At 42.1% G+C, this 23416-nt stretch overlaps 1 protein-coding gene across 1 annotated transcript; it reads left to right on the top strand.

Moving 5' to 3' along the window:
- Positions 1-123: 123 nt before the first annotated feature.
- prrc2c (proline-rich coiled-coil 2C) lies at positions 124-23390 on the top strand. The gene is given in 32 exon segments (XM_079889472.1): positions 124-297; positions 427-539; positions 703-809; positions 811-829; positions 978-1273; positions 1413-1492; positions 1668-1804; positions 2270-2357; positions 2450-2621; positions 2742-3321; positions 3783-3958; positions 4721-4964; positions 5223-5430; positions 5550-7964; positions 10022-10182; positions 12265-12419; positions 12571-12946; positions 13141-13226; positions 13349-13543; positions 13810-14061; positions 14485-14577; positions 14670-14771; positions 14988-15174; positions 15279-15476; positions 16497-16618; positions 16753-16931; positions 17030-17264; positions 17384-17692; positions 18810-18913; positions 20203-20329; positions 20427-20651; positions 22238-23390. Coding segments are annotated over 32 exon segments (8115 nt in total). The 5' UTR covers positions 124-172; the 3' UTR covers positions 22487-23390.
- The last annotated feature ends 26 nt before the right edge of the window (positions 23391-23416 follow it).

The raw sequence follows: 23416 nt of genomic DNA, 5'->3' as shown, positions 1-23416 counted from the left end.
AGCTGCAATTAATGATGTTCTTGTTAAAGTTTGGTCAGAAAACTATAGTTGCTTTGTCTAAATGGAAAGATCAGTGTGTAATTGTTAAGGCTAATGAAATGTATTTTTTTCCTCCTTAGTTGCCGCCAGACATGGGCTCCAAAGTTTGGGCAAAGTTGCCGTTAGTCGACGCATGCCCCCTCCAGCTAACCTGCCCAGCCTAAAAGCTGAGAACAAAGGCAACGATCCCAACGTCAGCATCGTACCCAAGGACGGCAGTGGATGGGCCTCCAGACAGGATCAACCAGGAGACGAACGGTAAAACTACACCTTAAATGATGGGTGTATTGCCTGTTGCAAGATTAGTTTTGGAAGTTATAACACTCTTGTTCCAAACATACTCCTTTAGATTTCGGTGTTCCATTGACACTTCTCTCATAATTATAGGCAGCAAGAGACTCCTCCACCACAGCCCAAGCCAACTGTGCCCCAGACCTCTGATGCCCCTCTGGGTGGCAGCCGCTCCTGGGCCAACAGCAAACAGCCTGGGCAGCTGGACGGTAAGCCTTTTCTTCTGTAAAGCATTTCATTGTTGTAACTGTTCTCAAAATACTACTCTGTGAACTGTAAATCCTTATCTAAGCAAATTTAAGTAGCAGAATTATCAAAATTATGAATTTTAAACTACTAAAGCCAAGTGCTTCAATGGCGCTGTATGTGCAGGAGCTCCTCGGATGAGCAGTCAGTTCCATCAGGAGTTTCCTAGTCTGCAGGCGGCGGGTGAGGTGGATAAATCAGGCGACCAGGAAGATGAACCCTATGGACCGGGCCCCCAGCCTCAGGCCTCAGAGTAATTGTCCTTCCCATTCACTCATAAGCTTTGTGTAACATCCCTGATACAACCGTTCGGAATAATATTCAACAATTTCTTAATGATAAAAAAAAATATTTTCATGTGCACTCCCTTACTCTGGTCTTTAATGCCTATTGCCAACCAGATGTGGGTAGCTGGCGAGAAGGTGGAGGCAGGAACTTAAACGTTGCTCCCAGCCCCTCAGAGACTGACAGTAAGCCCTCTGAGGAGTCGGGCATGGGTAGAGGCACACCATCTCCCTCTGCGGACTCTGATGAGGCAGGAAAACCCTCTGCTGGTGAAAGCAGAGAAAAGAGGGATGCCAGGGACAGGCTCCCACCTACTGCCCCTCAACATAAACTCAACGGTGGCCAGCAACCACCGGGAGGGATGTCATCACAGTTCCATGCTGCCCAGTTCAGGAGCATGATGCCGCCATATGTGAGTGATTGTTATTTAACCATTGTTTATTATTTCTTCTACCTGCTGAAATGTGGCATGCTGCTATATATTTTTCTGGCTGGCACTGATTTTGTGAAGTGCATTTGGCAGTGCTATTTTAATGTGTGCATCTTTTCAGATGTTTAATGCTTACCCTCGAGGGCCCTTTCCTCCTGTACAAGGCAGCTTTAGATACCCTGGACCACCGGAGATGTCTAAGTAAGTGGCCCCATAAGGTCTGAAACTAAACTTAACTTGCTTTAGATGGAAAAGTGGAAGCAGTTGAAAGACAATTTCTATTAAAGAAGACAATTTGGTATTTTGGGATACTTCCAGGACATTAGGAGCTTTGTAAATTCTCGCTTTCTCACGTTTTTCTCTCTTCTCCACTTAGGGGTCCACGGTCTGGAAGACCCGCACAACCTCCCTCTCAGCCATGGCATCAGGATCCAGACAGGCCATCAATTGTTAGTGCCACTGAACTAAAGGAGCTAGACAATCTGGACACTGATGCTGATGAGGGTTGGGCAGGTGAGAGTGACCATTGGATAGATTTTTTTTTTTTCATAGTTTGTGGTAGGGTTAGGTGGGGATGTACAGTGCAACAGTAGAAATGTCTCAGTTGTTAGAGGTTGCTATACCATTTATATCTTGACAGATAGCCACATTGCTATCGGCTTGACACAAAATGGGAATCATTGAATTCTGAATTCAGCTTCTTTAAATGTGGCTCATCCAGTCAGAATTTATAGTCAATACCTGTTGTCAGTTTTTAACTCGTAATGCAAAGCATCTGTTTTTGCAACAATGTCGGTACTTCATGTTATGAGTGGTCTTACATTTGGAAGCTCATGGGTGCGTACCAGAAGATAAGTACAAAATAATCAAATTAAAGGATTATCAAGTTTTTAATTCCCAGGCTTATTAGGTATTGCCACATTTTATTTCATATTTAAATCATTGTCCATTGAGTCACAATTTTTGGTCTTTTTTTAGGTGCCCAGATGGAAGTTGACTATACTGAGAAACTGAACTTTAGTGATGATGAGGAGAACCATTCAGCTAAGGAGAAAAGCGATGGCTGGTAAGCACTCATCTTTGTAAAAAAATTTAATTGCAGAACATATTTGGGCATAGTGAAAATTGGTCCTATAAAACTTTCTTGCAAAAACACAGGGAGTGGATGACTAAAGTTGATCGAATGCGAACAAGAAAAATTGATGTCCAGGAGGGATGGAAAGAAGGAGCGGAGGAGAGGAGTGATGGCAAGAGTTCATGGGTGGAAAGTGGAGATCCCAGGGCTCCCTCCCCTGGCAATCTTGTCCATTATAGCAAGATGGATCAACAGGTAAGGCGTGCACTGGGACAGTAGTCTCGGATTTGAAAAAGTTAGCTGAAAACTTATTTCTTTTTTTTTTAGCTGCTTTGTTTTTTTGTCTATAATTAAAAAAAATTTTTTATTGTGCAGGGACAAACTGTTGGACGTTCTGTGGGAAGTGGTGGCCCACGTGTTACAAAGCTGGCCACTTCAGCACCCCCTGCTGGTGAGGAGGAAACGGAAGCATGGCGACAGAAACGGAAGAAGCAGTCAGAGCTCTCGGAAGCAGTAGAGCGTGCTCGCAGACGGCGTGAGGAGGAGGAACGGCGCATGGAAGAACAGAGACTTGCTGCCTGCAAAGAGAAACTCAAACAACTGGAGGAGAAACGTCGACCTTCAACTACAGAAACTTCTAAACCAACTACGCAAGCTCACGATGACCACCAGGAAGTGACTGAAACTGTGCCTAAACAACCTGCTGAAACTCCACCCCCTCAGCCTGCACCACCTCCCCCTGCACAGCAACCCTGCCTTCCCATGCCAAACCATCAAAGGACAGAGCCCACTGTGGAGGAGGTGCCACAATTTCTTACTCGGCAACCTAGTCCTCCTGTTCATAGGACTGCCCCAGAACCCCAAAGCAAGGTTGATACTGCTGTAAGTGAGGAGGTGCATAGACAAGTGGATAGACAACCAACGAGAGACTACTTCAGTGCTGAGGAGCCCAGAGGTAAATGGATTGAAAGCATCACTGTTATTACACCGAGTGCATTTCGCATAGAGGTTTGTCTCCAAAAATGTACCTCTCTGCATGTATAGCAATACAAATTGCGGTGTATAAACTCTAATGGCTTTCTATTGCAGTGAAGCTTTAGTTGTAAATCTAAAGAATCAAATGGTTTAATGTACAATGTGAAAATAAGACCAGCCAGGGTAGGGTGTAAAATCTTGTTTGAACCAAACAAAGCAAGTGTGACAAGAACCTTAATTGCGCTCACCTGGTTTGATGCATACTATAAATTGGGATGGAATTTTCCTGTAGTGTAGCTCAAAAATGGCGCATGGCACTAGCAACGCCAAGGTCATTGGTTCAATTCCCTGTCGCTTGGGATAAAATCTTCTGCCTGATGTGTAATTATGCTTATAGAGTGCTAGTTTTATATTTAAAATTTTCTGATTTTTTTGTTTCAGTTGAGGAGCCTCAGTTGTCTTTGTCCAGACTGGATCATTCTGTTAATGAAGATACACCTCTTCCATCTCAACTGGAAAATGAGGGGGAGACAGGGACTGCTGTTCGCCCTTCTGTCACCTCTGGATACTCAAAACAGTTCCAGAAGTCTTTGCCACCCAGGTTCCTTAGACAACAGGTGCTCACACACTGTCCTAGCTTTGCTTGTTGCCTTTAAAGCATCAATTTTAGTTTGAACCCTGTAAAAGATGAAAATGTATAGTTTGTTCAGGTCACCTGTCAGATAATATTTGTAGGACTGAACGATTAATCGCACTTTCCATGTAATAGTACTTAAATCGAGATGGCTTATCGCGATTTTGCTTGTCATTGATGTACGGCTATGTAAACGCTGCTCCATCTGAAAGCACTTTGAGTTTGAGTCACTTATAAAGTGCATTTGAAAAAACAACACGTGTCAAACATCTTTCCAAAACATGAGAAGCATTTATGAACCTCTTGTCCAACAACAGACAACATTTAATAACATGCATTTACTCCAAACTCACTTCATAACGACAGTTGAGCATCCTTCTGTGGGATGATGTGCTGCCTTACACAGAATAAGGCAGTCGTGTATTTATAAGTCATGTTTAATCAAAGCGTTTCAATCTTCTGTTTATTCAGCTACAGCAATAGGGATTTCCTGGAATGATGCGCATTATTGTACTTCTGCGGCGGGGCATATTTAGCGTGTGCTCTGGCGTTCAAATGGGGCAGTATTTACTACCAATCAGCCGCACTCCACTGACAAGCTGCGCATAAAATAATGACAGCCTTTGCCAAATCGCGTGGGGTTTTATTGCGATTAATCGTTCAGCCCTAATTATTTGACAACTGAAGTTCTTTGTAGTAATTCCTGCTTTAATGTAGTAAAAACATTTCCTCTTAAATTCTTTAGGAACAGCTTAAACAACAACAGTGGCAGCAGCAACAGCAGCAGCAGCAAGGTGGAGGGGGTCCGGTCTCTCCCTCAGGGGGTTCTGTTCCCCCTCAGCACAGATCCCTATACCAACCTCTTGGCCCCCACCACCAACACCTAGCCTCGATGGGCTTTGACCCACGCTGGCTAATGATGCAATCTTATATGGATCCTCGTATGATGTCTGGACGGCCACCAATAGACATGCCTCCTATGCACCCCGGTATTTCTTGCAAACTGAAATTGTTTCCTTTCCTAGTAACTAGGTAACAAACCCAATCACTGGAAACTATTAAAATATACAGTAACAAATTTTCTCGTTTCATCTTATGCTCTTTCACTTACTCGTTTTTCTTTTAAAATACGTCTCCAGTTTTAGTATTGTGAAAAACATTTTTTCTGACAATTTGTTTTGTTTTGGAGCAATTGTTTTGTTGCATTCTATATCTGCAGTCGTAGTAAATTTATTTTTCATCATCAGGGAGAATGCCTAAGCAACTGGTACGACGAGACCCCGCAGACAACAGCAGCTCTGGATCAGACACTTTTGATCATCTGACCCGACCAATCAGAGAACACGGAGTTCCCAGTGAGCCTCGAATGGTTTGGGGTTCTGACCCATATCCCCCAACAGAGCCCCTGCCTTCCTCTGCCACTGCTAAAGGACGAGAAGATGGCAAGGAGCCAAGGTGAGAGACTTCAGTGTTTTAGAACAAAAATATAGTTCTACAATTTCCCCCACTGTTAGAAATAACCTGTTGATCAAGTGCTAAGATGTTTTTCTGTTGTTTTCTTCGTCCCCTCTTAGATTGGATGCTGGTCTGGAGCTGGATAGAGGTCTATCAGGTGTCTACCCTCAGGAGCATAGCCCACTGGAGCCCCGGGGCAAAAGTGACTTCTTCAGGGATTCATCTGAAACCTTATCTGCTTTTAGTCGTATTACCGAAGAGGTACCAGGTCTCTTACAGACTGACAGAACACCAGTCATCCCCTCCTTTGAACCTGAGGAGGTTAACCTCTCCGGTGCAGATGAGGTTGAAGCCATTGGACAGGCTGTATTGAAACGGAGTATCTCTCAAGGCTCCAGTCACTCTTTGAAACTGGAAGAGCCCAGATTTGAAGGACTTATCATAGCACAGAAAACCCTGGACCTTCCTGATACTGTGGAAAGACCTGAGGACAAGTCCAGAAAGGAGCCTTTTGGTCAAGGGTCTGTGAACAACAGCCGTTCCACTCCTCCTGTGTCTAATGATGGTATGCACAAAACTGAAAAGCTTATTTTACCTGCGCCCAGCAAGCAGAAGTCAGAAATGCGCTGGGGATCCCGTGGATCTGGATCCGGGAGGAGAGAGGGTCCCGGAGGGGAGCGGCCAGTCAGGAGATCTGGTCCTATTAAGAAACCTGTACTACGAGACATGAAGGAAGAGAGGGAACAGAGAAGAGAGAAAGAAGAGCAGCGAGGTGAACGATCCAAAAAAGAGGGTGCTACTTACAAAGGTGTTCCTTCAGCTGCTGTAGAAGCAGGACTGAAAGAAGGACTGAAGCCATCTGGTGATGGGAAAAAAGTAGTGGTAGAACCTGAAGTGGGAGTAGCGACTGGTGGAGCAAAATCCAGAGATCTTCAGACAACGGTAGTTTCTACAGTCTCAACTGCTCCTGAGGAAAAGTCAGACATGCCTCCAACTAATGACAAACGTCCTGAACCCAAACTACCATCTCGCAAAGAGTCCAACCTCCCTCCCAGATCTTATCGCAGAGACGAGAGGGAGCGAGAGAGAGAACGTGACCGAGAGAGGGACAGAGAAGCAGAAAGAGAGAAGGACTGGCCATCTGATTATAAAGGCCGTGGTCGAGGAGAGTACTACTCCCGTGGCCGGAGTTACAGAGGCAGCTATGGTGGGAGGGGCCGAGGTAGCCGTGGTCGGAGTCGAGGGGACTACCCATACAGAGAGCCACGATCACGCTCAGACTTGCCATTAAGTGCCACGGGGACTGCTGGGTTCCGCTGCCGGGAAGAGAGTGAAACCCGTAGTGAGAGCTCAGATTTCGAAGTCTTGCCCAAGCGCAGACGCAGACGAGGCTCGGACACAGATTCTGAAAGTGAAGGTAGAGAATCTGCCAGTGACACCGGAGCATCAGATCGTGAGCCCAGCGCCAAACCAAGCAGACCGATTCGTCGCGAGCTGACGGAATCACGATCATCTAAATCTGCCTCCGGATTTGCAGCTGGACCTATTTTGGAAAAACCTGTGTCTCGGGATGAGGATGGGCGACCTAAACCAGGTTTTCTGTTAAAGGGTGAGGCCGCACGCCGGGGAAAGGGTGGTTTGCACAGCAGGAGAGGTGGTGGCAGGGAACGAGGTGGCCACAGATCTGCTCCTTTCCGTCGGGCTGCTGTCAAAGAGGGCTCACAGTGGCCCTCGAAGCCCATGGAGACATTTCGACCAGAGGAAGCTGAGACCTCACGCACTGATAGCACACCCTCCGAACGACGTCACGCCAAGTATGATAACAAGAAGATCGGAGAGGGTGGACAAAGCATGAGGGAGAGGCCCCGGAGACCAAGGGCAGCCCGTCCACCCAGACAGGACAAGCCCCCACGATTTCGGAGGCTTAAAGAACGTGAAGCAGCAGTTTTTGCTGGTGAATCTACTCCTGGAATGCCAGTACCTACGCCTGTCTCCCCGACACGGTCTAAAGCTCCTGGAACTCTGGTCACTTTGCCCGAGAGAGTGGTTGATGCCACAACAGCACCTTCTCTCACTACTGATGTGACTTCGCCTGAACTTCCTGTCACAGAAACGGTTGTTCCTGAAATGGGAGCCACAACTGTAGTTGCTGCTGGCAGCAAATCACCAGACTTGTCCAATCAGAACTCTTCTGACCAGGCCAACGAGGAGTGGGAGACTGCCTCTGAGAGTAGTGACTTCAATGAACGGAGAGAGCGAGAGGACAAGAAGCAACTTGAAGCGGCCATGACCGCCACCACTTCCTCCTCCTCTGTGCCCACACCGATCTCTGGGGGACAAAGCAAATCACCCACAGAAAGTGTGGCAATCCCAAAACGGGAGTTAGCCTCAGCAGCCAAGAGGAGCTTCTCCAGCCAGCGGCCTGTCGATCGACAGAACCGCCGGGGAAATAGTGGGCCTAAAACAGGTCGAGGCTACCCTGGGGGCAAGAGCGAGAGAAGGGGAGGATCTGGAGCCAAATCGGGACGCAGGGGGTGAGTCCTGAACTGTGTTGTCCCAGGAAGTAGAGATTCTGAGTTTTAATATAGCAGTTTATAGGTGAAAAATCTTTCTGTTATGCTTTAAAGCAAGCACCAGTATTACTTTGCTTATACTTCAAATTCAATCCTGGACGGCCACTGTGCGTTAGTTTAGCACCAACCCTAAATTAAACATCTGAACCAGCTAATTCAGTCTTCATTATTACATGAAACATCCAGCCAGGTGTGTTGAGGCTAGTTTGTAGGGCTGTAACGATACACCAAACCCACAATTTGGTTCGTATCATGATTTTTGACCCACGTTTCGATACAAACCTCGATTCTTTTTTTTGGGGGGGGGGGGGGGGGGGGGGGGCGGGCGCTGTACTCAACCCTTCCTCCACCTTAGCCTTTGTTTTCTCCAGAAGTTTTGGTAGCACATTTTGAGAGAAATGCGCCCGGCTTGGTAATGCATAATGGGGCTCGAGCACACTAAGTAAATACTTGAACCCCTCATTTTCAACAACCGAAAAGAAGCGCATATGCTGATGCGGTGGTGCTCATGTAATATGTAAGGGTGGCGCTGCCAATAAAGCACCTAAAAGCTGTCACAAAGAACCAGTAAAAGTAATGATTATGAATGTCAAATATAGCAAAGAGACATTTTAATTGTTTATTAATAAACAAGTGTTTTCTGTATCAGTGTCGGCTGCAAAAATTGTATTGGTGCTGACTCGCGATCTTCGCATGTAGTGAACACGCCAGAGAGAAATGCACATTTCGTATTACATAAGCAGAGAGCAGTCTGTTTTCTTTTGTTTTGAATTGTTCTGTTTAAAAGTAGATATTTCAAGCTTTCTATAGATATATTTCCTAGGTCTGTGAGGCAAGTAGGCTACCTTATACGCTGAGTTTCGGTTCATTTGAGACGAGCTCCAGTTCACGTGCCGGCGCCTCCGTGTTGTGATTATCTATTGTCTGCTATATTTACTTAAATTAAATTAATTAAATCCAGGCAATTGGTTGATGAAACATTGATTAAAATTAAGATACAATTAATACAAAACGAAATTCACTTTAAAGAGAGGCTTTGTGCTTTCTGTTTGAGGTCTCTGTGAAAGTTTTGAAGCAGTCTTTTAGTGTCGCTTTCAGAACGCTCACGTCCGTAACATTTTTTTTCCTCATAAATGCGAACACGAAAAATAAAATAAAAAAATTGTATGTTCTGTGGAGAGCCAAACCTTCTTCATCCGGTGGGTAGTTTTACTTTTGGTTTGCGCAGTGTAATTCATAGAATTACAAAAAAATATTTGCCACCTAAAAGTTTAGATTTGTCACGTCTGTAACGCATGTATATTTCCCTCATATTAAATATAAAACGCATGTGTAGACGATATTTTTCTAATGTCTGGACTCCTTTATTAAGGGAGTATGGCAGGGAGTATGGATATATAAACAGACGTTTCAATATATTGGTATTAAATGCATTTTCTGAGAATTTACATTTCAAGTTTTGACTGCAAATGTCACGTCCATAACTGAATTTACGGAATTATTAACGGAATTGCCCAATTTTAAAGAATTTATCCTCAACTAGTTTTGTGGTGTAGGTCTACGTATTTTATATTATGTATTATGTTAACTTCAAATAATACTAATAGTATTTAAAGATGTGGTAGCATTGGATTTGGACGGGAAAGATAACTATGGGAGTTGGAAGGGGTGTGTCTCGATTCTGCCTTCTCACACCGCGACACAGGTTCGTGGATCTGAGTGTTGCGATTTCGGTTTCATATTGCATAACGTTACAGCCCTACTAGTTTGAGCTAAACTCTACAAGATGTTAGCCCTCCATAAGCAGGATTGGACACCCCTGCCTAAAGTTAAGAATTGCATTTCAGAACAAACTCATGCAGAACCATCTTAAAATTAAGCAATTGAATATATGGTCCGAGTATACTTCAGCTTTTCATGGCTTCCTGCTTTATTAAAGCATTATTGGAAACATATTATTTAAATCTGCCTTGCTCTGATTTTCTGATGAGCTAATATTTTCTCTCTATTCCCTGCAGTGCTGCTGCTCAGAATGCAGAGGCCGCTCAGGCTGGTACAGGTCAAAAGGCTGGAAAAGATCAAGCACCCAGCCGCCGGAAAGAGGAAGCAAAACAAGCAGTCAAAAAACCCAAAGAGAAAGAAAATGCTTTGTCTCAGTTTGATCTCAACAATTATGCCAGTGAGTATTCAAGACTTTTGTCTATATTGCAGTAGTTGCTAGCCTGACTACGTCAGACTTCCTACTTCCGCTAATTTCATTTCGCTCCTGTAGTCAGTCTGAGATAGCAGCGTATCTTTCCGTTTTCCACCGGCCTGAAAACAGCCGGGCCAATCAACGAACAGAGGGCGGGCTGAGAGCCGTGACGTAGACGCTGATTGTACCGTGGTGGATGCGTACTTGCGTAGATTTACTTCACATAATCTGCAAAAGTCGTTCACAGCCATGTTCACTCCGGTATTTCGCTCCATGGTTTAGTTTTTGCATCATACATGTGTTTACAGTGGAAGTTAGATGCGGCTGAGCATGCGCATAACACACGCCATAACCAAACGTTATGTGATTGGCTTACGGGTAACCAATGATTTTAAACTTCAGACAAGCGCCCCCCCGCGAGAGAGAAAACACTTCTCTATTATGCTATTCCAGACTCTCTCTACGAAGCAAAGTGAAGTAGCAGAGTCTGGTATTACCAGGCTAGTAGTTGCACCCAGTAGCAACCTTTTTTTCATAGTAATTAATAGATAAGTTTTAGTGACTCTAACCCTGGTGTTTTAGCTAGCTGATTCGCTCCAAGCAAGAAGTTTTAATATTACAACCCCAAATCCAGAAAAGTTGGAACATTTTGTAAAATGCAATAAAATCTAAAATCTTGTCATTTGTTAATTCTCTTTAACCTTTACTTAACTGACAAAGGTACAAAGAAAAGATTTTCAGTTTTCACTGACCAACTTAAGTGTATTTCTTAAATAAAAAATAATTTTTTATTGTGATGGCTGTAGCACACACTCAAAGTTGGGACAGCGGCATGTTTTCCTCCGTCACCTTTCCTTTTAATTACACTTTTTTTTTTTTTTTTTGATGTTTGGGAATTGAGGATACTAACTGCAAGTGGAATTTTTGCCCAATCTCGACTGATACATGACAGCATCTAAACAGTCTGGTCATCATTGTCTGATTCTCCTTTTTATGATGAGACAGATCTGGACTGCAGGCGGTCAAGCACATCCCTTCTATGGTGTAGAGTGTCTAGAAACCACTTTTTAGCATGTGAAGAATTAGGCCTCGCATTGTCTTGCTTTCCAGAAAAGATGTCATCTTGATGGCGGTATACGTCACCCATAACTTTTGCACTGATAAACCCCGATACCATGACAGATGTTTGCTTCTGCACCTGTCACTGATGAAATTCTGGATGGTCCTTTTCGTCTCTGAGCACTCCGAAACTTTTTTCTAAAATCAAGCTTAAACAATCATATTTTTCCAGTATTGTGCAGCCCTTGTGTTAAGTGACAACGGTTTTCCAAAGAACTCCCGAGCCTATGTGGCTGTGTTTAACAGAATCATAACAGTTTCTCGTGCAATGCCAACTGAGGCCTCGAAGGTCACACACATTCAACGGAGATCTCCTGCCTTGCAAAACACAGACTGAGATTTCTCTGGATTCCTCTGAATCTTATCACAATATGTATGGTAGTTGGTGAAAGATCTAAATACTTTGCAAACTTGCATTGAGAATTGTGATATTTGAATTGTTTGATAATTCTCATGGAATTTGCCACAAAGTGGTGAGCCATGATCCATCTTTGCTTGCAAAGACCGAGTCTTTGGTGGATGCCCATTTTATACCCAAACACGATCTAACCTATTACCAGTTTGCCTGCTAATTGAACTCTTTTAAAACAGTTAAACTTGGATATTCTATAGTCTTTTCACTTTTATTTTGTGTCTGTCTTTTTTGAAGTGTGTTGCAGCCATCAGAATCAATATTGTGTATATTTACAAAATACAATTAATTTGGTCAGTGGAAACATTGGAATTATTTTATTTTATTTTTTATTTTATTTTTTTGTCAGTTAAATAAATAAATACAAATTAACAAATCTCATTCCTCAAATCCTCATTATTTTATATACATTTTACAAAATGTCCCAACTTTTCTGGATTTGGGGTTGTTATAGTATTATTGTATTAGTAAGTCTTAATATTGGTAAACTGAATTAAGTTGTTTGAAACTCATTTGTTTTCTTTTCTCTTCCACAGGTGTAGTGATCATTGATGACCACCCAGAAGTCACAACGCTGGAGGACCCTCAGTCGAACACTACCGATGATGGGTTCACAGAGGTTGTTTCACGGAAACAGCAGAAACGTTTGCAGGATGAGGAACGAAGGAAGAAAGAAGAGCAGACTACACAGGTGTGGAAAGAAGAGGAACTCAATCATTTATTATTTTATTAATTTAGTATTGTCAGTTAGCATTCATGTATTGCATGCATTGAACCATGGCAGTTGGTACAATGCCAAAATGTCATCTGATATCTTCTATGTCTGTCCAAATGCTTTGCAGAACTGGAGTAAAAAGGGCTCTGGAGAGAAGGGCAGGGGAGGTGGCGGTTCTAAACTTCCTCCACGGTTTGCCAAAAAACAACAGCAGCAAGGAATGTCAGCAGGGCAGCAGCAGCAGCAACCATCAGCCCCAGCTCCACAGTCCCAGTCTGTCCTGCAGCAGCCTCAACCACAGCCAGCTATCTCTGTGTCACAGCACAATCTGCCCGCCTCTAATCAGAGCACTAGCCCGCCCCAGCCTCTTGAGGGTGCTGTTGCACCTCTGGCTCCTGCATCTGTAGACTTCTCTGCCAAGAGTCAGACGCACAACACCCTGGGTACTGAACTGTGGGAGAACAAGGTGGCTGGCTCCACTGTTCTCTCTGATGTCAAGAAACGTAAGTGTCTCAACTTAAAGCCATGTTTACTTACACCGCATACTGTCTTTATTAATGTTACTTGACTAGTTTCTTGAAAAACTAAGAAATAAATTAAGAGCAGGGAGTTTTTCTTCTTGACATATATTTTCTTTGATTTAATTTTAACAACAGTTCTGTATCTGATGGTTGTCCCATTTCTCTTTCTATTGTAGTTGGACCTATCAGCCCTCCCCAGCCTCCCTCTGTCAGTGCCTGGAACAAACCCCTTACTTCATTTACTGGGACTGTTACACCTGAGGTGTGAGGATATTTGAATAAGAATTAAACAAGGGTTGATATTGTAACGGGCTGACAGCACCATTTTGATATTCTGAACTTTAGTAAGTGGTGATGTTTGTGTGTTTTTTTTTTTTTTTTTAGGGTGTGAAAGCTGGTACAGACACTGGGGTTGAGCTGGGTATGGACAGCATCCAGTTTGGTGCCCCCTCTTCAGCAGGCAGCACTGAGAGTGATGGAGTACCCACCCTGCTAGAGAAAACCTCTGATAATAAACTACCTGAACCCAAAGAGCAGAGACAAAAACAGCCCCGCGCTGGACCTGTCAAACCTCAGAAGGTAGTCCCTGCTTTTGTCTATAGAAGGACTTGTATATACAACGTGCAACAGAATTTGCATCACATAATGCAGCAGAATTTCCAAGTGAAACAATATTTGTATGTTTGCGAGATATGTGGCACAGGGCTGTGAAATTTGCTCAAAAGGGGGCCAAATTGTTGTGCTGATATGCAAAATAGAAACATTTTCATTAGTGGTCCCAGACTTTTTTGTATATAGGTGAATAATGAACCTCATTTAAAAAAAAATCAATTTCTCCTCTGCAGTTACCTGACATCCCTCCTCTGGAGCACAAAGAATATAAACCTGGACCCATTGGTAAAGAGCGTTCGCTCAAGAACCGCAAGGCTGCCAAAGATGTGCGTCAGTCCGATGGAGAGGGTCTGGATAAAAGTGGAACTGGAGGCAGCCGAGACCGAGACTCCAGCTCACCTACTAAAGACAACGTTCCTGAGCTGGGTGGAGACATTGAGGGCATGATCACTGCTCCATCAGCAGAATACTCCAGCAGCTCTAAGGTGCAGTATAATATCCTGCCATTTGTACACTACCGTTCAAAATTTCAGTGAGTTTTGAAAATGTATGTTTTTCTTCAGAAAGGTTGTATTAAATTGATCATAAGTGTCAGTAAAGACATTTTATGTAACAAAATACTTTTCAAATAATGCTGTTCTTTTGAACTTTATATTCATCAAAGAATCCTGAGAAAAATCACTTTCCACAAAATATTAAACTGCACAACTGTTTTCAACATTGCTCAAGAACATTTATCAAATATCAATATCATTTTTGTTTTTAAATTGTCTATTACGCAAATAAATGTAGCCCTGGTGAGCGTAAGAGATTTTTCAAGCGCAAACTTTTGATTAGTAAGTGTAAATTTTATAGAAAAATGAATTGTAGTGTTTATTTTTCCCTGACAGTGTCTATTTATTGTGCAGGAATCGGTGACTGATTACACAATTCCGTCGTCCTCTTTAGCTGACAACGTCCCCACTGCAGGGACAAAGATGGAGGAGAGCCTTGTGACCCCTGTTAGTGCTTCAGTGTTGTAATCGATCTTTGTGTTTGTGTGTGTGTGTGGTTTTTCTGTGTGTTCTGATCCCTTTCTTGGTTGTTGGTTCAGGTGGCTCTCCCGCACCCGTTACCTATTCAGCGAAGAGAAGCCCTGCAGCAAAGCTCCAGCCTTGCCACAGTCTCTCCTGCTACTGTTGACCTCACACTCAAAGTAAGATGCATGATGATGACTGAATGATTAATTTGCTAATCAGAATTTTATGTTTTACAAATACTGATCCTCTAATCAAAGGCAGCAGGTTTTTTTGTTGTTTGTTATAGTTTCACCATAGTCATAAATCATCATAAAACATACTCTACACAAGTATGTGAAGGCAGATGCTACCAAAAGCATCTTGTAAAACTGCTTCTCACTGTTTTTCTGCAGATGGAATCAGCACGTAAGGCTTGGGAGAACTCGCCTAGTCTGGGGGAAAAGAGCTCTCCTGTCACCTCCTCTGCTTCCCCCATCACCAGTGGAGGAGGAGCAGGCAGTGCCTCCTTCAACTCCTTCTCCAGTGCTTCAGTGCCTCAGATACCTGTGGCCTCTGTCACCCCCAGCACCTCACTGTCTGGTAGGAGTTTACACTTTATGCTTTGACCCTTTCATGGGGTGTGCTGGTAAAACTGTTTTAAATAGACATTGGTAGAATTTTAATATCGGTCCTCTGTTACACAGGATCCGCGACCTACACAACATCTTCTCTAAGCACGAAGAGCACATCAGCCTCTGACCCTCCCAACATCTGTAAGGTGAAGCCCCAGCAGCTGCAGAGTTCAGTAATGTCCAGCACTAACTTTTCTCAACTGGGCTGTGCGCCTTCTCTGTTACCGCAGCAACAGACCCCACAGGTGTTCGTATCCCAGTCTGCAGCAGGTACTTTTATTTATAGACCATAACACCCTGATGCAGCCAATATAAATAATTGTTTTGTTATTATTAATTGGTAACACTTTACAATAAGGTTCATTAGTTAACTACATTAGTTAACATTAACTAATAATGAACTGCACTTATACAGCATTTGTTCATCTTTGTTAATGTTAATTTCAACATTTACTAATACTTTATTAAAATCTTGTTAACATTAGTTTATGCACTGTGAACTAACATGAACAGCTTTATTTTTATTATCTAACATTAACAAAGATTAACAAAAACAGTAGTAAATGTATTGCTCATTGTTAGTTCATGTTAGTTAATACATTTACTAATGTTTAATAAAGGGACCTTATTGTAAAGTGTTACCTATTAATTTTGAATATTGTCTTTTGAATGATGTTCATTTGATTTATTACACTATTGATCAAAAGTTTGGGGTTGGTAAGACTTTTAAATGAAGTCTCTTATGCTCAGAGGCTGCATTCATTTGATTAGAAATGCTGTAAAAATTTTAATATTAGGAAATATCATTACAATTGAAAACCTTTTAAAAAAAATATATATATATAATTTATTTCTGTGAAGCTGAATTTTCAGCATCATTAGTCCAGTCTTCAGTGTCACATGATCCTTCAGAAATCATTCTAAAATGCTGATTTGATGCTCAAGACACATTTCTTTTTTATTTTATCAATGTTGAAAACAGTTGTGCTGCTTAATAATTTTGTGGAAACCGTGATACTTTTTTCTTCAGGATTCTTTGTTGAATAGAAAGTTTAAAAAAAACAGCATTTATTTTAAATAGAAAATGTTTATAACATTTTAAATGTCTTTACTGTCACTTTTGATTAAATGCATCCTTGCTGAAAAGTATTAATTTCTTTACTTACTGACCTCAGACTTCTGAACGATAATATGTATTTAACTATTTCTAATTGATATGGCATTTCTATTTTTTATATCTTCATCTGCATGCAAGTCGTTTGAATGAATGTCTTGTTTCTAATCGTGTAGGTACTGCAGCTCAAATCCCGGCCTTCTACATGGACACAAGCCACTTGTTCAGTGCGCCCCACCCTCGCTTGGCTCCTCCTACTTTAGCCCAACAGCAAGGCTATCAGCCTGGACTTTCACAGGTATCACCCACCACCAGTGTCTTCCTCCAGCAGGATCAGCCTGTCAAGTCATTATCTTGGAATGTTTCCAGTAGTCCTATTTTCCTGAAGTTATTGAGGTTGGTTGACACCCTGTAATGATTTGTTCCTTGTAGCCCACAGCGGTGCAGCAGATCCCCATCCCCATCTACGCTCCTCTTCAGGGGCAGCATCAGCATCAGCACCAACACCAACACCAACACCAGCATCAGCACCAGGCCCAGCTGAGCCTCAACACTGGACCTCCGGTGTCTCAACAGCAAGATCTCTTCAGCTCCTCCTTACAAACCTACAGGTACTCCAGACTGCTTTTAACTCTGCAGTATCCAACAATTTTTATATGTAATATATTATATTTCAATATATTTATTGTGTGCTCTCTTCCTTTCACAGATCTCAGCAGGCATTCATGCAGAACAGCCTCTCCCAGACATCTGCCATGATGCTGTCTGGGACACCACTGCATAGTTACCCTGGAGTGCAGCCCCCAGATTTGGGCAAGCCTCAGTCCAACCTGGCCTTTCAACAGACCTCAAACACCCAACACATCCCAATCCTGTTTGAACCCCAACTGAATCAGCCCTCCGGCATGGGAGGATCACAGCTGATAGACACACACCTACTGCAGGTCAGAATTTAATTCCGGCTGCTTGTGGCCAATTATACTTTCGTCCTTCCCACTTTTTCAGTCTGCCATGACCTTGATCTAAACTCTGCTGTTTTTTGTGTGTGTTTGATGATCTGCAGCGTCAGGGAATGAGTCAGCACTCAAACATGTACTCTGGACAAGTCCAGCAGCAGAGCAGCTACTACAGCTCAACACACAGTCCCAGCTCTGCCCTACAGCAGGTGACCGTTCCTGTGCCAGGTTCACAGTTGTCTTTGCCCAACTTCGGCTCTGGTGGTGGTCAGCCGCTCTTGGCTTTGCCTCAGTCCCTTCCTCCGACCCCGCCCCAAGGCCCGCCTCCCAGCCTCAACCGCCAGCCCCCCAGCAATCCGCCCTACCGTGGCCTTATTGGCCAGAGTACACACAGTATGATGCAGCCTTCCAATAAGGTTTGTGCATTGCTCTATTCATTTTTTTTTTTTTACACTTCTGTTTATTTTAAAATTTCTTTTACTTCATATGTGGTTTAATTTACTTGAAATAATCAAGTTAATGGCTGTAGACCAGGGATATTTACTCATGTTTGCTGCTTGGCAAGTTTTCATTGTAGTAGTAGTAGGGCTGGGAAAAAAATCGATTTGATTTAAAAATCGAGTTGGTAGGTCAAATCGATTCATATTTTCAAAAAATCGATTTTTTAGATTTTTTTCCTCCCCCTCTTCAGTATAGCGTACAATACATACATTTTGCATTCGTCAAATCTTCCTTCAGGGTTTCCGTAACATGCTCCCTGGCGCAGCCCTCGATGCTTCACGACATCACGACAAAAAGACTAGCATATTTAATTTTTTAACGGTCCTCCACGGCGACGGCGCGCGAGGTAGAGACTGTGTGTGTTCGCGAGTGAGTGAGCGAGTGTGTGTGCGCGAGAGTGAGTGAGTGTGTATGTGCGAGTGAGTGAGTGAGTGAGTGTGTGTGTGTGTGTGTGTGTGTGTGTGTGTGTGTGTGTTAGTGTTAGTGTGTGTGTAGGCTATATGTGCGAGTGAATGAGTGTGTGAGACGGCTAGCGATGACTGGTCGGAAAACAACGTCTAGTCTGACATGTTTCTTGTCCACGACATGACAAGATTTTTAGGAGTCAAAATCGTGTAATCGACACAGTGACTATCGTAACAGACAAAAAAAATCGTGTAATCTGAACCAGGCATAAGAGTTACCTGAGGATTTTTTGTTGATTTATTAGCTCAATCCAAATACAGTATAAATAATTTAGATGTTTAACAATCTTTGTTGCACGCACAGTGACTTTTCAGTTAGAGAAAGGGTTTGCCTTTGCAATTTTTGTTTATTGATGCACTTAAATTAAATACAATAAATATATATTTTTAAAATATATTTACAGTTCGCAGTTAATTCGTTTTAAATGGGGGGAAAAATCGAATCGAATCGTAAATCGAGTTTTTTATTAAAAAATCGCAGATTTTTTTAGGGGAAAAAATCGCCCAGCTCTAAGTAGTAGATTAATTCCTGCACACTTGAAACATGCATGCTTTTTATCTGTTGTAGATGTGTGAGATGGATCTGAAGCTCTTCAGTGGTGGAATGGATATGAAGCCTGGAACTCCACCTATCAGCGCCAGAAGCACTACCCCCACATCTAGCCCTTATAGGTGTGTGTATGCATGCAAAGCCATCCAGCTTAAGGCCCAGACACACCAAACCGAAATCTAAGAATGAGTGCTACATTTACATTTATGCATTTGGCAGATGCTTTTATCCAAAGCGACTTAAATTGCATTTCAAGGTACACTTTTTTTTTTTTTTGTGCTGACTGAGGCCCTGTTTACATCTGGTATAAAACTGCGTTTTAGTCGATCAGATCACAAGTACATGAGGGAGACACATTCCCGTTTACACCTGGTGTTTAAATCTGTCTTTTTTGTCCACTTACAACCACTTCTGTCCTGATTTCTTTGAGGGGAAGCTCTATGGGAGGGTAAATGTATGGCCTTTTTGAGATCTTTTGATCTAATGGACGAAATAAGCTCACAGAATTTACACATGAGCGCGACCGAAGACAGGATTAATTTTGGGGTGTATTTGCTTAAAGATGCATTTATTTGATCAAAAATACAGTAAAAAAAAAGTTATAATTGGAAATTTGATTACTTTTATACAAGCGTTTTCTATTTTAATGTATTTTAAAATGTAATTTATTCCTGTGTTGGTAAAGCTGAATTTTCAGCATCATTACTCCAGTATTCAGTGTCACATGATCCTTCAGAAATCATTCAAATATGATGATTTTTGTATTCTTTGTGATAATGTTTTTTTTAAAGAATTCCAGGGGGGGGGGGGATGTATCACATTTCCCACAAAAATATTAAGCAGCAAAAACTTCAACATTGATAAGAACCAGTATTAATTGAGCACCAGTAATTGATATAAACTGATCACCAAATCAGCATATTAAAAGTTATTTTAAATTGTAATCATATTTCGCAATAATACCATTTTACTGCATTTCTGATCAAATAAATGAAGCATTGAGGATATGAGACTTTTCAAAAACCTTAAATCTTAATTATTCCAAACTTTTGACCGGTAGTGTACAAACCTTAAAAAGCATAGCAGCGCTTGCTTGCTGTTTTTCCCTCTTGACTTTGTCGTTTGCTTGCTTTCATTACTTGAGTAATGGGTTGTTTTGCTAAACTCTCCTGGCAATTCAGCAGGCTCAGTTGGCCGAAAATCCACTGATGGGGTCTGATTAATGTCAATGGTGCAGAACACACCAGAGTAAAAACTAGACCAACAGACAGATGCTCAATTACAGCTTATTGGCCGACAAATAACCTTCAGCTTGGAGCGTCACAGCCTTTTTGTGTACTGGATGCATATCCGTTATCTGTCGTAAGCATATTTTGTGTTTTCTGATTTGCTTCCTTGTTTGTGTTCTCAGGGCGAGCTCCACAAGCCCCAGTAATCAGTCTAGCAAGATGAACAGCATGCTGTATCCCAAACAGTTCCAGTCGGCATCTGCAGGAATGCGCATTGCCCAGCACTTCCCAGGACAGTTCAACCCACAGGTCAGCCACTACAGACACCAAGTAAGTTTTTGGGAAATCTTAATTCAATAACGTTTCTGGAGTATTAACTGTTTCTCGTCTCTTATCATGCTTGCAGATGTTGTCTCAGGCCAACATGGTGTCTCCATTGGTACGTCCACCCCATGCAAATTCCTTTCCTGGAGGGGTACAGCGTTCACCCATGGGTCCACCCATGTCACCCAACCTGAGCGGTGGTCTGATGCCCCATCCCAGACCCCAGCACCCTCCACGTGGACCTTCTGGTCCCCCGTTAGTACCCCGCGGAACACAGGCTGCCCTAAAAGCAGAACAGGACCTTAAGGTGAGTGTTGTGAATACATTTATTAATGTAAAAGTGTTTTTGTTTTTTTTTGTTTTTTTTTTCCACATGATGACTTTATGGCATTGGTTCTCAACCAGGGGGGGCTCACTTAAAGTGATTTAAGCCCTGAGGGCATTTTTAGAGTTGTTTTTTTCTGAGTCACACACACACACACACACCACACACACACCACACACACCACACACACCACACACACCACACACACACCACACACACACACACACACACACACACACACACACACACACACACACACACACACACACACACACACACACACACACACACACACACACACACACACACAGAGCTAGACTCATAACTCCAAAACTATAGCAAGGAGAGTCAAAAGGTAGGTATCATTTGATAGAACATTACATTTGGACATTCTCATGCTGAAAAACTGCTGATAAAATATATATAATTTCTTTTATGATTTTGCATATCTTTCTTGTTTGACATGCAATGACTCCGGAACGAAAAACGGTAGGGGGACACTTTGGGTTGAAGGGGTTAACCTCTTAAGGTCATTAAACGTGGTACTGTGGACAGCACTTTTCAAAGATAAGATTGAAAAACACTAAAATTGTCCAGGGTTTTATAGTATTTTGGACACACAATATTTACGCTTTTTATTTGCATTTGCATTCTTTTTTTTAAAGGGGTTTCCTTTAAAATTACACCATTTATTTACTTAACTGTATGTGGGTAAGGGGAGGCTTCAAAGTTTGTCAATATCAGACGAAAATCCAAACTAAACTTAAGAGTTTAAGGGGTTAAAATAAAACCAATCATATCAATAACTGAAAATCAGTAATAAAAAGATATTTATTATTTTTTCACCCCTTTTTTTCCTCCGAAGCACAGGATCTTAAAAAAAAAAAAAAAAAACTGGATATGAGGTAGCCTAATTTTATGACTCTTTAAATGACTCGTCCAGATCTAGAAATAACATGTAAATTAATAAAATGGTAATATTCCATTCCATAATATTCTCAACTAATGCTGTAAACTGGTACTACTACATTACTATATTAAAGGTTAAAATTAACAAAATTACACATGGAATTTTTAATTTATGTAGTGCATATGTTTAGCAAAATGGTTAATAATTCTAGCTTACTATCGAGATATGGGAATTGAATTACTTTTCTGAGGTAAATTCAACATTGATTGTTTTATTGACATCTTTCTGAGGTTGAAGAAGTGATTTACATTGAGACATGAAATATTTCAGTAAGCTTATTGCGATTTATTGGATGGAATGCATGCTAAGTTTTGTTCACGCATCTACTTAAAACAGCATAGACTACTAGATTAATTTTTGGTATTTAAGAATCAATACAGGTTAATCAAAATGAGAATAGATTAGAATCAAGAAATCAATGCACTCATGTTTTAATTCATGTAAAATTACATCTTTATTGTGACATGAGTTGATGGATTACGTGACTGTGAGATTCTCTATTTTTTAGCGTCAAGTTTAGAGGTTGTATGTGAGGGCAATTTCTATATTGGCTTTAAATGTGTCTAACTCTCTCACTCGCTCTCTCACTCACTCTCAGGCTAAACAGAGAGCTGAGGTATTACAGTCTACCCACAAGTTCTTCTCTGAGCAGCAACAACTCAAGGCTCCAGTAAGCAAGCCCACCCGCATGGAAGGAGCAGGCAAACCCACTGACAGCATCACTTCAAATCACCAGGGGGCGCCATCCGACCGCGCAGAGTCTGACAAACCTGCTCTAGCAACAACCAAACCCATCCGGACGGGTCCGATCAAACCGCAGGCCATCAAACCAGAGGAGAGCAAGTAGCAGTTATTGCTTCAGAATGGGCACATGGATGGAAGGATGGATTGAGAGGCCGGAGGCTTGGGAGAGGGGAGGGGGGCGACGTCCTACAGCACCTGAAAGCAGCAGAGAAGTGTAGGGAAGTAGAGTGATGGAGGTTAATTTTACGAGGTGATGTGCATTTCTCACACTTACTGTGCCCTTTTTCCTCATCCTTTTATCAGTCCATCCATTCTCTCTGCTGTGGTTGGCATTACAGAGAAAGCGCCCCTCCATTGTGTGAACTGTACATCCCCAGTGAACAATGAAGGTAGACATCAACAAAAGTTACAGTGAGAATGCCATTTTTAATAGCAATATGATTTATTTTTCACTTTCACATTTCCGCATGTAAAGAAACACGTTTTAGGAAGGCAAATATCTCCTTTTTTTATTGAAGATGTTTTCCCCAATTTTTGTTGTTCTTGATGTTCTCGAGCAACAATGTTGAGGTTATGGCGATAAAGATACAATGAAATGTCTACACACACACTTGCATATAATTATTGTGTTTGTGTGTACACCTCTCAACATTACCTGCACACTCACGATTACTTTCACTTCACTTCAACCATGTGTATTGGCCTTAACAATACATAGAACGTCATTTCAGCAGATTAGGAATTGATTACCGACGTATCTGATTAATTCATCGATTGCAGTCTCCACTGTGAGCCTTCCCTCTTGCCTTCTCAGTCAGTAGTCTACGCCTGCAAGAATTGAAGATTGTGCGTTTGCGTGTGTGCGCAAAATAACCTTGAATCTTTAGCCAAAGGTTAGGCGTCAAGAGACCTGAATCCTTTTAGATGAATATATGATTTTGACAAAGATGGCTCTGCTTGGTCAACATATAGTAGAATTATGATGGAATATTTTCTTTTTTTGTAAACGGTTCCTCCAGACCAGGCCTATGTT

The sequence above is a fragment of the Squalius cephalus genome (assembly GCF_949319135.1).
Source record: "Squalius cephalus genome assembly, chromosome: 12".
NCBI lineage: Eukaryota > Metazoa > Chordata > Actinopteri > Cypriniformes > Leuciscidae > Squalius > Squalius cephalus.
Note: the sequence above shows the minus strand (reverse complement) of the source record. Positions and strands in the feature narration are given on the sequence as shown.